Source organism: Pipistrellus hanaki, assembly GCF_964339955.1.
Source record: "Pipistrellus hanaki genome assembly, chromosome: 2".
Lineage (NCBI taxonomy): Eukaryota > Metazoa > Chordata > Mammalia > Chiroptera > Vespertilionidae > Pipistrellus > Pipistrellus hanaki.
The window spans coordinates 181,230,209-181,251,336 of NC_140504.1; the positions used below are offsets into that span (position 1 = coordinate 181,230,209).

Genomic DNA, 21,128 nt, shown 5'->3' on the forward strand with positions numbered 1-21,128 from the left:
GGATAGAGTTAAAAACATCCATGAGAGAAACATGGATCAGCTGCCTCCTACACAGCCCCAGTAGGGATGTGCCTGCAACCAAGGCACACGCCCCCGACCAGAATAGAACCTGGGACCCTTCAGTCTACAGGCCGACATTCTATCCACTGAACCAAGCTGGTCTCTCTCATCATTGATGTTTCTCTCTCTCTCCATCTCTGAAATCAATACAAATAATTAAAAAAAGAGTAATAACTAAATCTGAGATATATTAAAAAGTTACTTTCTCTTTTGCTACCAAAGAAAATAGCAACAATATCAGAACCTGCCATTGAGTCAGGGAGACCATTTGGAATGGTGGTGATTGTGGCTAGAGCTCATGACTATTGTTTTCAAACAGAAACTCAGGCCATATATTTTCCAAGTTATCTATTTCTAAATGTTGGCAACATATTTAAACTTAAACACACTATCAGTTAACCAAAATCCTCTTTTTGGGTTAATCAAATTTTTGGCTGCTTGTCTATAATCTTTGCTTTAGGAACTGATCTAAACCAAAACAAGTAATCAGTGAACTGAATGCTGTTAATGGGCTCACTAAGTTATAGTGACAGAATCAGAGGTTGCTGGGGATTGGATAAGGATTCCTAAGGGGCATACAGAAACTTCTAGAGATGATGGATATGTTCACCATCTTCATTGATATGATGCTTTCATGGTTACATACATGTCAAAACCTATCAAATTGTACATTTTAAATATGTGCCATTGATTGCAGGTCAATTATATTTCAATAAAGCTGATTTTTAAAAAGATCTTTATAGCAGGAGTAAGCTGTTACCAATTCATTTTTAAAATATATTTATTGATTTCAGAGAGGAAGGGAGAGGGATAGATAAAAACATCAATGATTAGAATTATTGTCTGCCTCCTGCACGCCCCTATTGGGGATCGAGCCCACTACTTGGGCATGTGTCCTTGGCTAGAATGGAACCTGGGACCCTTCAGTCCGCAGGCCAATGCTCTATCCACTGAGCCAAACCAGCTAGGGCTATTACCAATTCTTAATTCCACTGTTAAGTCACAGGTTCAAACACATCACAAGAATCCAGTCTAGAAGAATTCCAAAGACGACAATTTGGAACTTTGCAACAGGTTTTTATTTTTGCTTTATTTCTATTACAGTGTTTGAAACCTAAAGAAATACATTTTCTCTTCAAATTTGGATGTGTATATAAATATCATTTGTCTGGACTCAGCACACTCAATGCTATCTATGGTTTCTTGGCCTATGTCTGCTCTGAAATCAAGCTTTGTTGTCTACCCAGGGGCCCTGAGAACATAGAAAATAGCCAGAGTTTACAGTTATTGGAAAATGAAAGTAACTAAATTTGGAAAGGAAACCCAATGAGAAAAAGGGTTCAATTAACCTTTGCAGAGTCTGTACTGGGAACCCAAGCTGCTTTTGAGGGAAATCTGGTTTGTCTTGGGTGGTTGGGACCTCACATCACCTTTGCTTCTGTAGTGGCTCATTCAAAGGCGGTTCCTACAAAAGTTGGCTAAGAGTCAACACCCAACTATAGGGCTTGAGGGTTCTACAGAGGTGGACTCTCCAAGGCCATCCTCTGGGCCAGAGGTTCCCAGTTAGTCTCAGGATCTGAGATTTGACTTCCTTCACTACCCCCAGGGAATGGCAGGATGTTCGGTCCTAAAACCCAGGGGCTGAAAATCTGACCTACACAGGGGAGCATTTAGAAGGGTTCAATATGTTCTAATATGGATATCAGCATGGCTGGCCCAGAAATAGCGAGGTAGGCCCAAACTATACACTACATAAACCTTTATAACACTACACAAACCTTTCTCCTGTGGTGTTGAGCCCAAAATATAATGCTGCAAATAGGCCTGAGGCAAAATGCCCCCAAAGGCAATATAATAGCCTTAATTCAGACTTGGTTGGTGCTGACCTCAAATTCTTCTCTTGCTATGGTCTTAATATGGGGGTGCAGGATAGACAAAAGGATTACTGAATCATTTATGAAGGCCGTGGCCAAAGAGCAGCTAGGGCCCATGACATGAATCCCCACAGGGTCAAAATCTCAGCTTGCTGGTTTAACAAAAGAATCCAAAAGTTAAGACAGAAAAAAATACTGGACAAGATTGGTCTAGAATCCTAAAACCGCTATGGAAGAAACAGACTCTGAGCAATTTCTCAGTCTCACACTCACTTGTAGGAAGATGTTGCGACTGGTTCTGAGCATGTTCCTGTGGTTCAGTACATGGAGCCTTGCATCCTTCCCCAGCCCGCCTGGGAGGCAGGCAGTCACACACACTCCTACAGTCCCCAGCAGCCTGTTTACCCTACAGGTCCCTGGAGGGCCCATAGGGACCTGGACAATCTGGCTTCCTGCCTTCAATTGAGAATCCAGAATCTGAGCCCACAAGACAGATCTACAGAGGAATACCCAAGATGATGGGACACCAAGCTGAGTGAGTCTCAGGAGAGGAGATGGAGCCGCAACATCTGACCTGAGGCATTCAAAGAGGGGTATGTGGAATGAGGAGGGAAGCACTGCCAGGCATTCATCTTCCCTCCTCGTATGCTAGAAGCAGGAGTAACTCTATGATGTAGGGGAAGGAAGGCAGACACGAAAATGGAAACCCATTTCATTCTGTAGACCGTTTTTCCTTTTAAGCTGGTTTGGCCTGAGAGAAAAAGTCTGTGCCTGAGAGCCTTCTTTTGCTCTTCCTTGACTAATTATAGTAGCAGCTCTAATCTGTGCAGTTCAGCTCCAAAAAAATTGGGCTTCTGGAAAGTAGCTTCCAGAGCAAGGAGAACAAGTAGGAGGAGGTAGACCTAAGGGTCCTAGGTAATGGGGAACACCAAGGGCTCCTAAAAGCTGAAGTCATTAACGCCTGCTCCTTGGAAGGGCCATTGGTACTCAATGACCCAAATAACGAGGCTGGCCAGCTTAGGTGGAACCCATGTGGTTCTATCAGAAGGTGCAGCCAACATCAAGGCCAGGTAGTCGCTGGGGATACCTTAGAAATGTGGGGAGGCTTCTAGGGCAAGAGGCCCTGCTAGTACTGGAAGATGAAGAGGGACTGGCAATAAAGAATAGCTGGCACTGTTCAAAACAGTATATGAATACTTTAGCTAAGAAAAAGGCTCCCTATTCCCTTAATCCACACCTAGATACCTCCACCCCCACCAGAGATCTTGAAGTCGACATACTTTATATGTGTCAACAAATTAAGATTCCAAAACATGTCTTACCAGGCTACTCCCTATAGCAGCCTGGCAGTCTCTCCATCCCTGCAACATCCATTGAGAAATCTACCCGAGGCCTTTGACCTCACCTAGGCCAGGGTCTGGAGTCCAGATGGGAGCAGTCCATGAAGAGTGGCTGTCCAGCCCGGGTGAAAGAAATATTGTTTTGCTTCCCAAGATGGCCAAAGGAGAGGAGCAACACAAAAGAAACACTGCCTCTGCGGCTGGAAGAACTTCACCTTTGACTGAGGGGTCAGAGGAAGATCATGGAAAACATGGTCTGAGGAAGACACGAACAAAGGAAAGCTCCTAGGGGCCACTTTTATCCGATGAGAAGTCTGTCCTCATGTTGTGCCCGGGAGGCGTCAGCCTTGGAAGAAAACTGGCTTTCAGCAGCAGCCAGAAGACCAAGTCTTCCATCTGGTACGGGGCCCAGATCTGAAGGGAGAGTAGATTTTGGAGGCATAGTTGGGAAAAGCAAGATGTGTATGTCTCACAGTAAGAATTTGGTCCCAGTGTCAGGGACTGAACTATTGCTTAAGATGTACAAAGAAGATCCTACTAAAGTGCCTTCTTTCCCCTTTGGACAAGGATGGGGCTAGGGGTGAGAGTGGAGTTTTTCTTTGAACTATAGTTTGCAATGGAGTCAGCAGGCCAGGTGGAAAAGGTCCTGCCTCTTGCCTACGTGGGAGACTGGGGTTGAGTCATCATTCCTAAGCTGAAGAGTAGCATCTGACACACTTTTTAGTGATAAGCGATGGCCTCAAACCACCTTTCTCAGAAAATGGCTGTGGAGTTGGATCTCAAACAAGAATGAGGGCCAATTCAAGGCTGACAGTGAGCACCTGAACCTCAGACCTGTAAGCAGAGGGGCACGGATTTCACCTGAGCCAGAGAAATGTAGGAATGGAAGCAAGAATGGCACTGTTTCTGGGGAAGGGAAAATACAGCTTAGAGCTGGGTACCTCCAACTGACTGGCAGGAAAGCAGGGGCAGTGCAGATTGTGCCTTCTCAAAGTTGCTCTATACTTACTTACCCGACAACTTACTCCACCCCATCCCCAACAACTGGGCTTTGCTCTCATATATAATCCACCAAAGCATAGGCAAGCCATTGTGGCACTGCACTAGCTTTATTCAAAGAGAAAAGAAAAAAAAGAGGACACAATGTATTCACTCGCGGAGATGGTACTAGTGAGCAGACAGATGTTTAGTTGCCTCCTCGTGACATTGTTCTGATTGCAGCAGCAGCAGGTCTCGGGAATGTGTCAAAAATGAAGCAAGTAACAATGGGCAGAAGCAAATCCATTGCTACTACGTGTTTGCTCTCTACATTTCTGTTGCTCTATAATATAAATGAGAGCCAACAAAGAAATATATCCACGAAGAGTGCAAAGGGAGAAATCATCAAGTGGGGGCCTGAGGATGGAGAAGTCGAGGTCGCGATGACAAAGGCTATTGTGAAGACTGCATTAGCATTACTCTGTTATACAGTTCGAAGACCACAGCAAAATCCAAACTCTCAGATCAACAAAAGATTCAATGCGCTCCATGCAACACAGTTCCCAGGAGTTCAGCCGCCAACAACTGACCTAGACCCTGCACTAGATCTCCGGGAAGCTGCCATCTGGGTGAGTGCAGAAGGTCTCTCGATGCCAAGATACTCAGCGTCCTATTACCCATCGAGGACAAAGATCTTCCGGGTCCCACTGCCCAAGCGTTCGTGGCTCAACTCAAGCTATTTGCATCCTTCGTTGAAATGACACCATATGCCACAAAGAAGGCTCTGATCGATGAGGGGTTGTCGGAGATTATATTGCTTAAACCAATATCTGGAGATGCAGCCAAATTCCTGGCGGCAGAAAAGGAGCTTCAAGAGCGATATTCCGTTGATAAGTTTCCGTATCTTAAAGTACCCAAATTACCAGGACATAACAAGGTATCACCAGCTAGTTATCCTGACTTATTCAAGGCAGCTACTGTGAGAAAAAGAAAGCTGGATGGCACACTGAAAGACTACCATTTCACCAAGGAGCCTAACGCACTGACAGACCAAGAAGTTGAGGATGCTTTAGCTGAGCCACCATTTAAGAAGAGTGATCTACAACAGCTCCATTACCCAAGTCTACAAGCGATATACAGAGTCACTCCTGATTAAGTCAATAGGGTCCTTAACTCATGGAAGAAAGTCGTAGCAAATCCCGTAGACCAGTTTGCTTTATTAGTAGAAGGACTGAACAAGTTATCAGCAGGGAGAGACACACTTGTGAGCAGAAGCAATCAGGAGCAACCTAGAAACCAATCTACCTCAACCTCATGATTCGTTTGGCCTTACCTCAATTAAGTGTTTGATTAAAGAAAAAAAAAAAAAGAAAAAAGAAAAAGAAAAGAAAAAAAGGACACTAAGGTTATAATTGTCACAAGGAAGGGCAAAACCCAAACCAGGTACAAGGATCCCAAACAGGGAAGGTATCGATAACTCTCACAAAAGTCCTGAGGCTGCTAAGTTAGTGATAACTGGAGAGTCAGCCATGAGTGACAACTTATGTGAACAAGGGTCTTTTGAGACCAAATCTAAGAAGGCGGATGCTTTCTGGGTTTTCTGATGTAAGCAGGATGTTCCTCGTAAAGATTAGAGTGTTATACTTCACCACACTGTGAGCTCATCCTTGCTTCCTTCAGGTACTGGGACAATCAGACCAAGCTGACATGCTACATAAAGGTTCCAGAGCTAAGGGTTGGTCCCTGGTGGTGGCCCAGAATCCAAGCAGAGAAGAAAAGGACCGAGCTCAGGCCTTCTGAGTGAGGAAGCTTCCACATTTCTTTTTGGTCTTCCTCACAGTAACCTACTAACAGAAATTAACAGTTCTTCCTCTCAAGACCAATTAAGATTGACCTACCTAATATATAGAATATAAAAAAATACAGAACTTTTTGACATTCTCTCCTTTGGAAATAAAATATACATGATCCAACTATGGAAGAGGAAGAAAGGCCAAAGGTAGGGATTCCTGACTATCCCAATACATGACACTCTCACTCCAACCTCCTCTGCAACTTATGGGTCACCAGAACAAGGACGTTCTCCTCAGGAGAAAGGAAGGATCACAGTCCCCTGTCTCGCGCTTAGGAGAAAATACAGCTACCTCAGAGGTTCATTCAACTCCGAGGGGAATTTTCAAGTAAACAAATGAAGTTGGGTCGCACCATTGGAAGGTGGGTAGGAAACATGGGATCAGTAGCGACACATGGGAAGCCCCGTCTGAAAGGCCTGTGCTCCTCCCCTCCACTCCCACGGGGGTAGCTACCCAGGACAGTGAGGGGGATCTCCCAAACTAAAGAGGTCTGGGCAGAGATTAGAGAGAGGGGGGAAGGGCCTTGTCTAATGGTGACCGCCCCCTCAGCCTCTAGTCCCAGACAATGCTGGCAGCTGGGATTCCTAAAACCAGGAACTCATGGTTCTTGGAAAGAGCAACCTTAATACAAGAAAAATGTGCAAAAGAAAAAAATTAAATAACTCAATCCAAGCATACAAGATTAATATTCTGTCAGAGCAAGAATACTTTTTTTGGGATTTCTCTCCTCCCCTCCAACCCCCGACTTCTGGAATTTTCCATCTGCTCAAGTACCCAAGATAAGAGTTACACAAATCAGGGCAGAGAACTGGGAAGAATGAAGGAAGATAAAAGGGAAGGAAGTCACTACTAAAGAAAAAAATAAACATAAAAAAGGTGCAAAATTGAATACCTCAGTCCTCCTTTGTCTACCCTGGGCTTCTGGGTTAAAGACATATGTGCAGCCAAAATAGAGTGTAAGGAAGAAAAACCCAACACGTCCCCTTCTTGTCACAAAACCCAAATATGAGCCTCAGATGGTTCTGTCTGTCCAGAGGGTCCTCCCTCAAAGGGAAGGGGTGGAGCAGGTCAAGAGCACAGTTTCCAGGGCAGCAGAGGTGTGTGGTGGCTGGTGGTGGGGGCTGGTTTCCCGTCCACCAGAGGGCTGCTTTTCCGCTGGTTGGTGGTGCTTCCCATCCCGTCCCCTCCCCGGAGGCAGACATTATAGCTGGAAGCCCTCCATGGGGGCCTCAGGCTGCTGGAAGATGAACTGCTGTTGCGTTTCATCCACTTGGGGAGCCAGGCTGCTGTCATCATCTTCTACACCGAAGTAGTGCTCAATGAGGTCGAAGGCCTTCTGGTAGATGTCCTGGTTCTCGTGGCTCTGGAGAAACTCAATCTTATCCAAGCCTAGGGTGGTAATGAGGAAGGAGGGAGAGTCAACTTTCATAAGTGCTTTTCTATTTTTTCTTTCCCTGAGGTATGTTGCTGTTTATAAATACAAATAATATGATCGAATCTTTATTTTTTTCACCTGGAAGAGGAAAGCCAACATTTCCCTCCCAAACTGCATAATCCCAAAGGAAAAATACCATATGTCAGTTATAGATCAGAGATTTCAGTCCTGATTCTGCTTTTATTTTTTTAAATTATTTTTAAAAATATATTTTTATTTATTTCAGAGAGGAAGGAAGAGAGAGATATAGAAGCATCAATAATGAGAGAGAATCATGATTAGCTGCCTCCTGCATGCCCCCTACTGGAGATCAAGCCCACAACTTAAGCATGTGCCCTTGACCAGAATAGAACCTGGGCCTTTTTGGTCCATAGGCCGATGCTCTTCCACTGAGCAAACCAGCTAGGGCCTGATTCTGCTTTTAATTACTTATCTGAATCTCTGATGACACCATCTTGTACTCTTGCTTGAACTTGCTATAAGCTCAGCTAAAAATATACCTTCCATTGCCGGTTTTATTATCAATTCTGGGCTTTCTTTTAGCATCTGTATCATACTTACTTGCTGGGTAGAGCCCATCTGAAAGAGAACTGATCTACTGCCCCTGAGAGGAAGAAGAAACTGATTGGATAGGACCTTGCATTCAATGATGACTCTAAAACAAAACCCTCACATATGTGTACTACGGAGGGCTACAATCCTGAGACTCTGACCTATGACCTCTCTACTTAAATCAGAGATAACATTGAGAAAGGACACATACCATAGGCTTCTTCGATGAGGCCACAGTAGGGATTTACTCCTGAGCCACTGCGCTTGCTCTCTTGCTCTCCAAGCCGAAGGATATTCTCCAGTCCATTGAGGGCCACTTGAACAATCTTTGAATCCATTACAGTCAGCAAGTCACAAAGGGGTTTGATGCAACCCAGTGATACCAGGTACCTGAGGACCAGAGACCAGGCAAGTTCTAAAATTAATGCAGGGTTTGGAGGGAGGGGAGAAATAAATGGAAACCTTGAAGTTTAAAATATAAGGATGTTGCTAGGGTTGAAAGGTCCCAGGTTCAATTCAGGTCAAGGGCATGTACCTTGGTTGCAGGCACATCCCCAGTAGGGGGTGTGTAAGAGGCAGCTGATCGATGATTCTCTCTCATCAATCTTTCTAACTCTCTATCCCTCTCTCTAAAAAATCAATAAAATATATATTAAAAAAACAACAAAAAAAAACAATAACTGTTATGCTGGCAGCAGCCTCACACATATGTTTACCATGTTGCATCATTTTGTTTAGTATAGTAATACATAGTACTAGAGGCCTGGTGCACAAAATTCGTGCATGGGTAGAGTCCCTATGCCTGGCCAGTGATCAGGGCCGATCAGGGCCTTCTGATTGCCAGCTGGGTCTTCCTCCATTCTGCGCGACCCCCCTAGTGGTCAGCAATCAAACTCACAGTCTCTTGGTCAAACTCCCAAGGGACACTTTGCATATTAGCCTTTTATATATATAGATAGGCTTGTAGCCTATGAATGGAGTAGGCTAGACCACCTAGGTTTGTGTAAGTGCACTCTGTGATCTTTGCACAATAGCAAAATCCCCTAATCTTATAACATATTCTAGTCATTAAGTGGTGAATGACTGTAATGAATATATACTCCCTTACTAAGGGCAAGACACTTGCCTAATTCCCACCACTCCTATTCATATTGATAATGGAAACTAAAAACAAAACAAAAACAAACACAAAACACAAACACACACACACACACAAAACACACACACAATATTTTCTTTTTGTTTCTCCCAAGTATTAACCCCCAAAATGATTTCCTAAAGAAGTTGGTGCGAATGAACCATATCATGGCACTCCTTCATTTGCATGGATAACTGACAATTACATATAGTCTCTGGTGTGAAGCATGAGGTAGGAGACAGATGTCTGTATCAAAGATTTCCGTTCTCCAGGAGAGAAAAGAGATACATGGTCTATAGGTATCTATTCCAGACTCCAGTGCCACTCTAGCATTTTATCAGTTAGAACCTACTGCAGCTGCCTTGCCAGTTCAGTGTCTGAGCATCGACACATGCACCAAGAGGTTACTGGTTGCATTCCTGGTCAGGGCACATGCCTGGGTTGCAGGCTTGATTATAGTATGAGGCATGTAGGAGGCAGCCAATCAATGATTCTCTGATTGCCTTAGATAGAACATCATTGATGTTTCTATCTCTCTCTCCCTTCCTCTCTGAAATCAATAAAAATATATTAAGGCCTAACTGTTTTGGCTCAGTGGATGGAGCATCGGTCTGCAGACTGAAAGGTCCCAGGTTTGATTCCGGTCAAGGGCATGTACCTTGGTTGATCCCTAATAGGAGGTGTACAAGAGGCAGCTGATTGATGTTTCTCTCCCATCAATGTTTCTAACTCTCTATCCCTCTCCCTTTCTCTCTGTAAAAAAAAAAAAAAATCAATAAAATATATTTTAAAAATACATATATTAAGAAGGAGAGTATACATATCACTCCAGACAAGGGGGGGGGGGGGGGAGAGAAACATGATACCTGATCTGCTCAGGGGTTCCTCCAGATGTGGCATTGGTGATAGCCCATGCTGCCTCTTTCCGTGTACGGAACTCTGCTTTCTGAAGAATTTCGATGAGCACAGGGAAGATGTTTGTATCTATGACAGCCTGAGAGAGGATTGGGGTGGGGGGGGGATGGAGAGGAGAAAGTAAGTCACTTCAAGAAGAGAAACCAAATGCAGCCCATAAATCAGCTAAGATTTAGACCTCTTCCCTTCCTGGGAGTCTTCCTTTGTTCTTGTTACATAGATGAGAGATTACAGGGGAATCTGGCTTCCACTACACAGAATTTTGACCCTAATTTCTAAAAGGAAACAAAATTCTTCTAGAAGCAATTATTCTACAATCTACCATGTCTCCCTGCCTTCCCACCTGACATACTACCCCCTGACTTCCCTCCTGCTTCTTCTACCTGTATTTGAGCCCTGTTGCCAGCAGTAATATTTGAAATAGTCCAGCAAGCTTCTTTCCGAATTGACTCCTTGGGGCTGCTCAGCAAGTGGAGGAGGCAAGGGAGTGCTGAACAGTTGAGAATGACCTAGAATACCAAAAGCATAGACAACAAAAATTAGATAAATGGACTCAATCAACTTTTTAAAAATTTTATTTACTTTTTAAAAAATACATTTTATTTTTTTTCCACAGAGAGGAAGGGAGAGGGATAGAGAGCTAGAAACATCGATGAGAGAGAAACATCGACCAGCTGCCTCCTGCACACCCCACACTGGGGATGTGCACGCAACCAATGTACATGCTCTTGACCAGAATTGAACCTGGGACCCCTCAGTCTGCAGACCGACACTCTATCCACTGAGCCAAACCAGTTTTGGCTCAATCAATTTTTATGCAACTTAAAACTTTTATGTATCAGAAGATACCATCAATAGAATGGACAAGCAAATCACAGAACAGAAGAAAATATATGCAAAACATATAACTGGTAAGGATTAATATCAAGAATATATAACGAATTTCTACAATTCAACAACGAAGAAACAAACAATCCAATTTTAAAAATGGGCAAAGGAGAGAAACATCGATGAGGAGGATCCAAGATGGCTGCTCGGGTATACACCTAGCCGCAGCAGCTCACAACAATTTCAAGGGAATACAACTAAAATGTAGAGTGGACATTGCCCAGAGCTACAGGTAGTCGACTGACTGAAAACTCTACAATAGGAAGGAGGGAGAAAACCAGAAGGAAAATCAGAGCAGCTGAAAAAAAGCCTAAGGTACGGAGACATGCTGCGCGCTCGCACGCACGCGCACGCGGAGAGGTCGCAGCCGGAGAGGAGGAGAGGGCTGGGTGCTGCCTGGCGTTCCCTAGCAGGAAGGAAATAGAACCCCCAGCCTGGGCTGAACCCCCGAACCGGCAGCGCTGAGCCCCAAGTTATGTGCCAGACCCTGGGGACCCAGGCTCCGGCAGGGGGAGACAATCCCGGGGGACGGCGAAATGCGGGGCCCCCGGAGTCGCGCGCACATGGCGCGCAGAGGACTGAATGTTGACTCTGATGCTGGATTACCCTAGCAGGAAGAAACAAAGCCTCCGGCGGCAGCTCTGAGCCTCAGTCCAGACCGCCCAGAACTCCAGGTCTGGGCCAGTCCCTGGGGACCCAGGCTCGGGCAGGGGGAGACGGAGCTGTGAGGTGGAGTCCTGGGAGCACGGCGAAAGGCCGAGCCCCCGGAGTCGCGCACACTGTGCGCAGAGGACAGTCTGCTGACTCTGATCCTGGACTCCCCTAGTGGGAGGGAGAAAGAAAGCTCCAGACTGGAGGAACGCCACGAGGAGCAGGAGCCCCTGCCGGACACCGGCCAGCCGGGCGCCAGCAAGGAGCCGGGCGATGGGGCCCCCAGTGGGGGGGGGGTGCCCCTGAGCCTTCGACTGCTGAGCGCTGGCAACGGAGCCAAGGACGGGGGCTGCTTCCTGGGCGGCGCCGACCCTGGCAACAGGCTGGAGCAGCGTGGGAGCCCGCGGAGAACAAAGGGGTGCCACAGGCCAACCTGCTGAGCTCCCAGGACAAAGAGGAAGAAACCAAAGAAGTTGTCAATGTGAAGAAATCAAGTGAGAGCAAATGATAGTAAAATTACTTAAGAAAGAATACAAAGAAGATCTTGAAAAATCAAAGACTAAGTCAGAACTCAACGCACCAGCCAACATTGCAACATAAATGCGTTTTGTTTTGTTTTTTAAAAAGAAAAAAAAAAAGAGAGAAAAAAGGGACAGAATGTTGGAACAGCGGCGACCAGGCCTAGAGTGGCCAGGCACAAGGCAGTGGCAGCTGGGCCCGGAGCAGCAGTGGCCAGGCCCCAGAGCAGCAGCAGCCAGAACAAGAGCATCAACGGCCAGCACTGGAGCAGCCAGACCTGGGGCAGTGGCAGCCAGGCCTGAGGCAGAGGCGGAAAAGCCCAGGGTGGCCAGTCCAGGAACACCCAGACACGGAGTGGCTGGGCCCGGAGAAGCCCGGTCCAGAGCAGCCGGGTTGGGAGCAGCCAGGCCCAGAACAGCAGTAGCCAAGCACGGAGCATCCAGGCTGGGAGCGGCCAGGCTCGGAGCAGCCGGGTCTGGTGTGGCCAGGCCCGGAGCAGCGGCTGCCAGGCTGGGAGCGGCCAGGCCCGGAGCAGCCGGGTCTGGTGCGGCCAGGCCCGGAGCAGCGACTGCCAGGCTGGGAGCGGCCAGGCCCGGAGCAGCCGGGTCTGGTGCGGCCAGGCCCGGAGCAGCGGCTGCCAGGCTGGGAGCAGCCAGGCCCGGAGCAGCGGCTGCCAGGCTGGGAGCGGCCAGGCCCGGAGCGGCCGGGACCGGAGCAACCAGTCCCAGAGCAGCCGGGTCGGGTGCGGCCAGGCCTGTAGCAGCAACAGCCAAGTCCAGAGCAACTAGGTCGGGAGCGGCAGTGACCAGACCCGGAGCAGCTGGTTGTGGAACGAACCAGAGCAACAGAGGCCAGGCCCGGAGCAGCCAGGCCCGAAACAGCTCGCTCCTCGCCTGTACCTGCCCACGGCTGCCTCTCAGACATGGCTGGAAACTTTTGCGGGAACTTGAGGGTCTGCTGAATCAAGTGATGAAGGCTTAGATCTGGATGTGTTGAGTTAGTATAACGCTGGGGTGTTGATCTGTGAGTGCCTTGGGTGGGGCCTGGATGAGGCTGGTTGACCTATTTGAAAATGTCTTTTGTGTGAAGTGTATCATTGGGCATGTGGAGGTATTATTGATATGAGAAAATGCTAAGTAACAGATTTACTATCTGAAAAGGGATTTACTATCGGGGAAAGGGAGGGAGGAAGAGACTGAACATAAACTGTGCACTTATGGATGAGGACAATGGGGGATGGGGAGGGGGCAGAGGGTGGGGTGGGAACCTGGTGGAGGGGGGAAGAAATGAGGAACCTTTGTAATAATATGAACAATAAAGATTGATTTAAAAAAAAAAAAAAAATGGGCAAAGGATTTGAATAGACATTTCTCCAAATAAGATATATAGATGGCCAAAAAGCAGATAAAAAGATGCCAAAAATTATTAATCATTAGGAAATGCAAATCAAAACTATAATGAGATACCACTTTATACTAACTAGGATGATAATTATAAAAAAAAAAAAAACAAACCCCAGAAAATACAAGTGTTGATAAGGATATGGAGAAAATTGGAACCTGGCACTTTAAGGGTGGGAATGCAAACTGGTATGGCCACTGTGCAAAACCCTATTGTGGTTCCTTAAAATATTACACATAAATTTATCATATGATTCAATAATTCCACTTCTGGACACATATCCAAAAGAACTGAAAGCAGAGACTCAAACAGATAAGTTGAACACCAATGTTCAATGCAGTATCACAGTAGCCAAAAGGTGAGAACCCAAGTTTCTATCAACAGATGCATAAAATGCATAAACAAAATATGGTGTATGCATACAATTCAATATTATTTACACATAAAAAAGAATGAAGACCTGACACATGCTATAATATGAATGAACCTCAAAGACATTATGCTAAGTGAAAGGAGGTGACACAAAAGGACAAATATATATGGTTCCACTTATATGAGGCACCTAGAGTAGTCAAACTCACGAAGAAAGTAGTATTGTGGTTATCAGGGGTTGGAGGAGGAGGAAATGGGGAGTTATTATTTAATGGGTAGTTTCAGTTTGAAATTATGTAAAAACTAGAGGCCCGATGCATGAAATTCGTGCAAGAGTAGGATTTCCTTCCCCTGGCTGTCGGCACCAGTTTCCCTCTGATACCGGGATCTGGGCTTTCCTCAAGCTGGCCGAAGGCACCCAGGACCTGGGACCCCGGCTTCCCTTGCAGCCCTGGCTTCGTCTGAAAGGACATCTGGTCTAATTAGCACATTGATTTTATTATTATAGATTGTGAAAATGGATGGTGATGATGGTTGAATAACAATGTGAATGTACTTAATGACACCAGTAAGTTTATGTATGAATATTTGCTTACACACGCACACATAAGAATGGCCTAGAAAATGAGTGTGGATTTGATCACCTATAAAAAACTGTCAGGAATCCCACAGAATTATGCCAACTACTCAAGACTCAAAGAATACCCAGATCTCTAGCCTTTGAACAGAAGAGAACCTGTATACTGTGCCCTCCCTGTCTAGATTAACAGGAGGTAGTGTATGTATGTAGGATCCTAGGTCTATGAAGTAGGGGTAAGGTTTCATAGCTTTTAATATCTCGAAAGGAAGAAAACTCAAAAACTGTTAATAATTAGCTTACAATGTCCCAGGTACTGAGTTAGATTAATTTAATGTTCCTTCAAAAGCACAGAATGAGCCCTAACCAGTTTGGCTCAGTGGATGGAGCGTTGGCCTTTGGACTGAAGGGTCCCAGGTTCAATGCCGGTCAAGGGCATGTACCTTGGTTGCAGGCACATCCCCAGTTGGGGGTGTGCAGGAGGCAGCTAATAGATGTTTCTCTCTCATTGATGCTTCTAGCTCTCTATCCCTCTCCCTTCCCCTCTATAAAAAAAAATCAACAAAAATATATTTTTTAAAAAAAGCACAGAATGAATAATTTCCTTCATTTATAGAAAAAAAATGAAGGCAACCAAGTTGCCCGTGATCATATAGGAAGTGACAGAGTTGGAAACTTTCACCCACGCCCATGCTTTCTCTCCTAGTCTATGCTGCCTCCCATCAGCACCAAAGTTCTTGGTAGGGGAGAGTTTTGTCCACAGGCAGCTCTCTTCTTCCTTACCTGGGTTTGGATATCATCCCCAGTGACGATGTTACCCACAGCTCTCAGGGCAGGAGAAGCCACTTTGTAATCATTATGCCTGCAGAGGAGGGAGAACTGGTGAGTGAAGGACAGTACATAGCACTCAGCCCTGCTGACCACCAAGCCTGACAGCATTCTCATGGCTCCAGATCTTGGGACAGGGCAGCAGTTCTTTAGTCTGAGCTAGGAAAAGATTAGGGAATCTGTACCCTTTATGAGACCACTTACATTAGAAGCTCTACCAATCTCCTGCAGACTCCAGAGTCTATGACTGCCTGGATCTTCTCATTGGGGCCATCAGACAAATAAGAAAGGGCCCAGCAAGCATCTGCCAGCAAATCGGAGTCACTGCTGAAGAGTAGGCGAGACAGCACAGGCAAACAAGGGGAGACCTGTTGGAAGCAGAGTGAGAGGGACTCACAGGGGGATAGTTACATCAGCTCCACTACTGCTAACACTGCTGTCCCCGCCTCTACAAGCACTGCTATGCCCTGGACACCCCTACAACATTAAACCATCAGGCCTAACTTTTCACTTTCCCATCCATGCACACAAGATCACCTACTTCATTGCCAATAGCCTTTTTCAGTCTCCCATGGATTGAGAGACTCACAGGAGTTCCCAAAGACTTGAAAACTCCCACATAAAAATTCATCCACTTGAAGGAACCTATAATACTATCCCGCAGGAACCAGTAAGACACTCTCTCACCATTGCAAACTCTGGAGGTGGGTTCTTCCCTCGACAGAGGTTTGACAGGGCCCAGACTGCATTCCGTGTCATTGTCAATCGTGTGGATTTTGTAAGGAGCCTGAGAGAAAAAGAAAAGCCAGATCCTGAGCAATGATGTCCTTGGCATGGGGCTGTTGCCAATGGACCCCAGGAGCAAATCAATTAGATCCCTCAGTTTCTTCTTCCCCATAGACCTAAGGTAATAGCCTGTTTGTGCTAGGAGGCCAACCTGCATGCCCAGAGGATTATGATATGAAATTATGATCTCTGAAGAACAGTTCATCCATTTATTTTGGTTTAAATGTAATACAGCTCAAAAGACAAAAATAAATAAATAAATAAATAAATAAATAATACAAGGGTTTTCAGATTTGCTTCTATTACAGGGTTGTCAGCATGGCTTAGGGACAATTTCTCTCAGTGTGAGTAAGGTTACAAGATTTCGATAAAAATTCTTTCTTCACTTTTGGAATGTCTGAATAGATTTGTGGTCTTTTGTTTTGCTTTAAAACATGATTAAATATGTCTTAAAAATAAATAAAATAAATAAATAAATAAATGTAATACAGCTCTACTTTAAGGGTTAGAGTGAGGGATGGGGAAAGGATCCAGATGACCTTTCATAGGGACTCTGACCTGAAATTTACAACAGAGCTTCCCAATGACCTGATGCATAAACCCATAGCAAATCAATGTATTCTGCAGGGAAGGCTGAATTTTCAAAGATGGGATATCCTGCCTCTCTTCCTGGCTCAAAAATGAGGCAGGTATGACCAACACAAGATTCTATGATGCCATGAAATGTGGAAGCACAATATCCGCCTTGGCGCAGCCCAGCAGCACAATCTTCATGCTCTTATTGATACCTTTTAGTTTGGCAACAAAGTGTACCTTTTATATTTACTTACCATCTTGAGGTAAGTTCCCCCCAAAAGAACTACCAGATGGCTGCCCTAAAGATGTCTCAGGTGCAGGTGATCAGTAATTAATTACTCACGTTAACAAAGGATTAAGGATGGAACAGTTCAAGACGTAATCCCGGCAAACGGAGCTGTCTCCAGCTATGTTTCCCAGTGCCCAGACTGCCTGAAAAGGGGATGATGAAACCGTCACCCACAGAGCCTAGTGGTTTCTTGGCGTACTTTATACTTACAACCATAGAGTACCCACCAATAATCAGATGAAAACCATATCAAGGCCCAAGACACACTAAATATGCTCGGGTGCCATTTCTGTTGACTTTTTTTTTTTTTTTTTTTAAATGTAGTTTTGTGTGTTTCATACTCACACAAGGATATATTTTTAATTGATTTAAGATTAAAATTTTTTTTTAGAGAGGAATGGAAAGAGAGGGAGAAACATCAATATGAGAGAGAAATATGGACTGGTTGCCTCCCCTACACACCCTAACTGGGGATTGAACCCGAAACCTAAGTATGTGCCCTGACTAGGAATCAAACCCACAACCTTTTGGCATATTGGATGATGCTCCAACCCAGCCAGAGTTTCAATTATAGAAGATAAATAAATCCCAACATAAACGGTGGCAGCCACGAAGCTGGAGAGAGCAGGAGGCTAGGGTTGCCCTGGGCAATTGAGGAAGCCAAACTTTCCTGGCCTGCCTTGGCCTCCGCTTAAGGCTACAAAGAAATGGCTGCTGCCATGGAGCAAGCGGGAGGCCTGGCTCTGCTCAAGGCTACAAAGTTTCAATTGTAGAAGATAAATAATTCCCAGATACCTGGGCCTCCGCTTGGGTTGCTGGGGGGCGTGGCCAGCCCGCAAACTACCATAGGCCCCTTGCCCAGGCCGCCCCACGCCTCAAGGGAACCCCCACCCTGATCCAGGACACCCTTCATGGCAAGTCAGCAGGCCCCCACCCGTGCACCAGGCCTCTATCCCATCTAATAAAAGAGTAATATGCAAATTGACTATTACTCCAACATACAAGATGGCTGCTCCCATGTGGTCAAAGATGACTGCTCCCATGTGGACACAAAATGGCCACCACAAGATGGCCAGCAGGGGAGGGACCAGGACTGCAAGGGAGGGCAATTGTGGGTGATCAGGCCAGCAGAGGAGGGCAGTTGGGAGGGACCAGGCCTTCAAGAGAGGGCAATTGGGGGTGATCAAGCATGCAGGGGAAGGCAGTTAGGGGTGACCAGGCTGGCAAAGGAGGGAAGTTGGGGGCGACTGGGCCTGCAGGGAAAGGCAGTTGGGGGGGACCCAGGCCTGCAGGGGAGAGCAGTTAGGGGGACCAGGCCTGCAGGGAAGGGCAGTTGGGAGCAACCAGGCCTGCAGGGAGGGCAGTTAGGGGCAATCAGGCTGGAACAGGAGCAGTTAGGCATCAGACAGGCTGGCAGGGGAATGGTTAGGGGGTGATCAGGCTGGCAGGCAGAAGTGATTAGGGGCAATCAGGAAGGCAGGCAGGTGAGCAGTTGGGAGCCAGTAGTCCTGGATTGTGAGAGGGATTGCAAATTGGAGAGGGTGCAGGCTGGGTTGAGGGACAAACCTCCTGTGCACAAATTTCGTGCCCCAGGTCTCTAGTCTATATAAAAAAAAGCCTAAGCAACTATTATGAGTGATCACTATGACACGCACTGACCACCACACAGATGCACAACACAGGAGCTGCCCCCTAGTGGTCAGTGCACTCCCACAGCCAACCTCCTTCAGTCCCTATCCCCCCGGCTGGCCAGCCGGCCCTGATTGGTGGGGAGGGACCCCACCCTTGCACGAATGCGTGCACTGGCTTCTAGTTATAAATAAGACACTACTACCACTCAGAAAATGTGAAGGATTTTAGGAGCTTTTTGCCAGAACTGGAAGCAAAGACCAAATATATTTTGTATTATACCACAGGTACTATCAAGAATTAAGCCACCCTTGGCTAGTGAGTTGCTCTGTTGGGCACTGTCCAGTGCACCAAAAGGTTGCTAGTTTGATTCCCACGGAAATTTCTGGCTTAATCCCTGGTAGGGGGCAAGCAAGAGGCAGCCAATTGATGTTTTGCTTTCACATAGATGTTTCTGCCGCCGCCCCCACCACCCATCCCCTCTCTAAAAAATCCATTAAAAATATCTAAAAAAAAAAAAAGAATTAAGCCAAATCTGAGCATTACCTGTTCCTGTACATCCTCAAAGTCCGAGTGAAGCAGCTCTATAAAGATGGGAACGGCCCCTGCCTCAATGACAATCTTGGTCTGCTGAGAGGTTCCAGAGGCAATGTTCGTCAGAGCCCAGGCAGCTTCGAACTGAAAGTGAGAGGAAGCCATTGCTGAGAGGTCATTCCAGACAAGGCCGCCATGCCCACCAGCTGGCGCAGGCAGTAAGCCTCTTGTTTCTGACTAAAAAATAAATGAAAACACAGGCCTTTCCACTCCCCCTTTAATGGTAGGAAGAGGAATTGGCAGTGACATAACAGAATGGGAAGCCAGAAGTGGGCCTCAGTGGTCCAGGTTCTGACCTGCACTACCACGGCACCAATTAGTTCTTTAGCAAATCATTTTTTTTACTTCCCAAGCTGTGGAGGGCATTTTCCTTAAACTGTCAGCCGAGTCCAAAACAACTGGCAGAGCTGAGGCTCGGATACACATTTCCCCAAGATGGCGGAAAGTGTAATCAGCTAGGCCTTCAACCAGGCCCAGGTGTTGGCAGAGGCGGGTCTAGATATGTAAAGCCAGACAAGCAACAGGAATGCTAGGGCCTACTTAAGAATGCAAATAGCTCCTTTGACCCTAAGTTTTGGTGTTACTTCCTGGTATTGGGGGTATAAAATAAATGCACTGGGAGGGGTCACGTTATTGTAGTTGCAGCCTCTCCATCAGAGAGAATGAATGGCATCCCACCCAGCTCCCAGCTTTAAATCTAGCCGAAACCGGTTTGGCTCAGTGGATAGAGTGTCAGACTGTGAACTGAGGGGTCCCAGGTTCGATTGGGTCAAGAGCATGTACCTTGGTTGCGGGCACATCCCCAGTAAGGGTGTGTAGGAGGCAGCTGATTGATGTTTCTCTCTCATCCATGTTTCTGACTCTCTATTTCTCTCCCTTCCTCTCTGTAAAAAATCAATAAGATATATTTTTTTAAAAATCGATTTCTGCGTCTTCTCTTTTTATTTCTCAATCCCTGGCCGCCTCCACTTAGAACCAGTTCATTCATCTCTCTTTCCTCGCTGGACGCAGAAAAGGGAGATTCTCGCTATGTCTGGCCCTCACTGCATCAGCCCCCCTGCACCAAGCTTCACTTTCTTTATTACTGAAACTAGGATTAAGGTGTGTTGGATCTCTCAAAGTCCCTTTCAGCTGAGTTTCTAGCAAGTTCCAAAAGATTGACACACCAACCATTTCTGAGAAGAAAAACTCAGAGGCTAAATAATTTGCCTCAGGTCAGACAGGTAATATGGAAGCGAACTAGCACCTCTGATTTATAAATGAACAATCCGTTATATTCTGGTATCTTTTCTTTGAAGTTATTCTAGAGAAGAGATCTGGGCGAGCGGTCTCTCTCTCTCTCTCTCTCTTTTTTAAAAAAAAATACATATTTTATTAATTTTTTACAGAGAGAAAGAGAGAGAGGGATAGAGAGTTAGAAACATCAATGAGAGAGAATCATCGATCAGCTGCTTCTTGCACACCCCCTACTGGGGATGTGCCCACAACCAAGGTACATGCCCTTGACTGGAATCGAACCTGGGACCTTTCAGTCCGCAGGCCGACGCTCTATCCACTGAGCTAAACCGGTTTGGGCTGGGCTCTCTTATTTGAGGCTAAGACTTCTGAGCAACAGTTTCTCTTAACTGTTTCCTTAGACATGTGTCTATAGAAACATCCCACTGCAATTTCTTTGAAGGAGGGCTTTCATCTGATACCATCCCATCCCAGATCTCACCTGTAATGTACAATTCTCATTCCTCTTCAGAAACTCCACAAACCGATCCACCACCCCTGGCGTGTTGATAACTTCATCTATTGGAGGGCTAGGCTCTGGAAGAGGGAGAAAGAAAAAGGAAGGAAAGTCAGGATAGGCTTTGGCTGATGCATCCAC

General features: G+C 46.1%; 1 protein-coding gene across 1 annotated transcript in view; it reads right to left on the bottom strand.

Moving 5' to 3' along the window:
- Positions 1–1,116: 1,116 nt before the first annotated feature.
- Positions 1,117–21,128, bottom strand: part of KPNA6 (karyopherin subunit alpha 6) — a 51,568-nt gene continuing 31,556 nt past the window's right edge. The window contains exons 5-14 of the mRNA XM_084873083.1: positions 20,973–21,067; positions 19,208–19,339; positions 17,087–17,175; positions 16,069–16,168; positions 15,586–15,749; positions 15,337–15,415; positions 10,529–10,654; positions 10,097–10,224; positions 8,304–8,482; positions 1,117–7,494 (exon numbers count right to left, since the gene is read on the bottom strand). Of these exons, the coding sequence (XP_084729209.1) occupies positions 7,307–7,494; positions 8,304–8,482; positions 10,097–10,224; positions 10,529–10,654; positions 15,337–15,415; positions 15,586–15,749; positions 16,069–16,168; positions 17,087–17,175; positions 19,208–19,339; positions 20,973–21,067 (1,280 nt within the window). The 3' untranslated portion in view covers positions 1,117–7,306. The remainder of the gene's footprint in view (positions 7,495–8,303; positions 8,483–10,096; positions 10,225–10,528; positions 10,655–15,336; positions 15,416–15,585; positions 15,750–16,068; positions 16,169–17,086; positions 17,176–19,207; positions 19,340–20,972; positions 21,068–21,128) is intronic.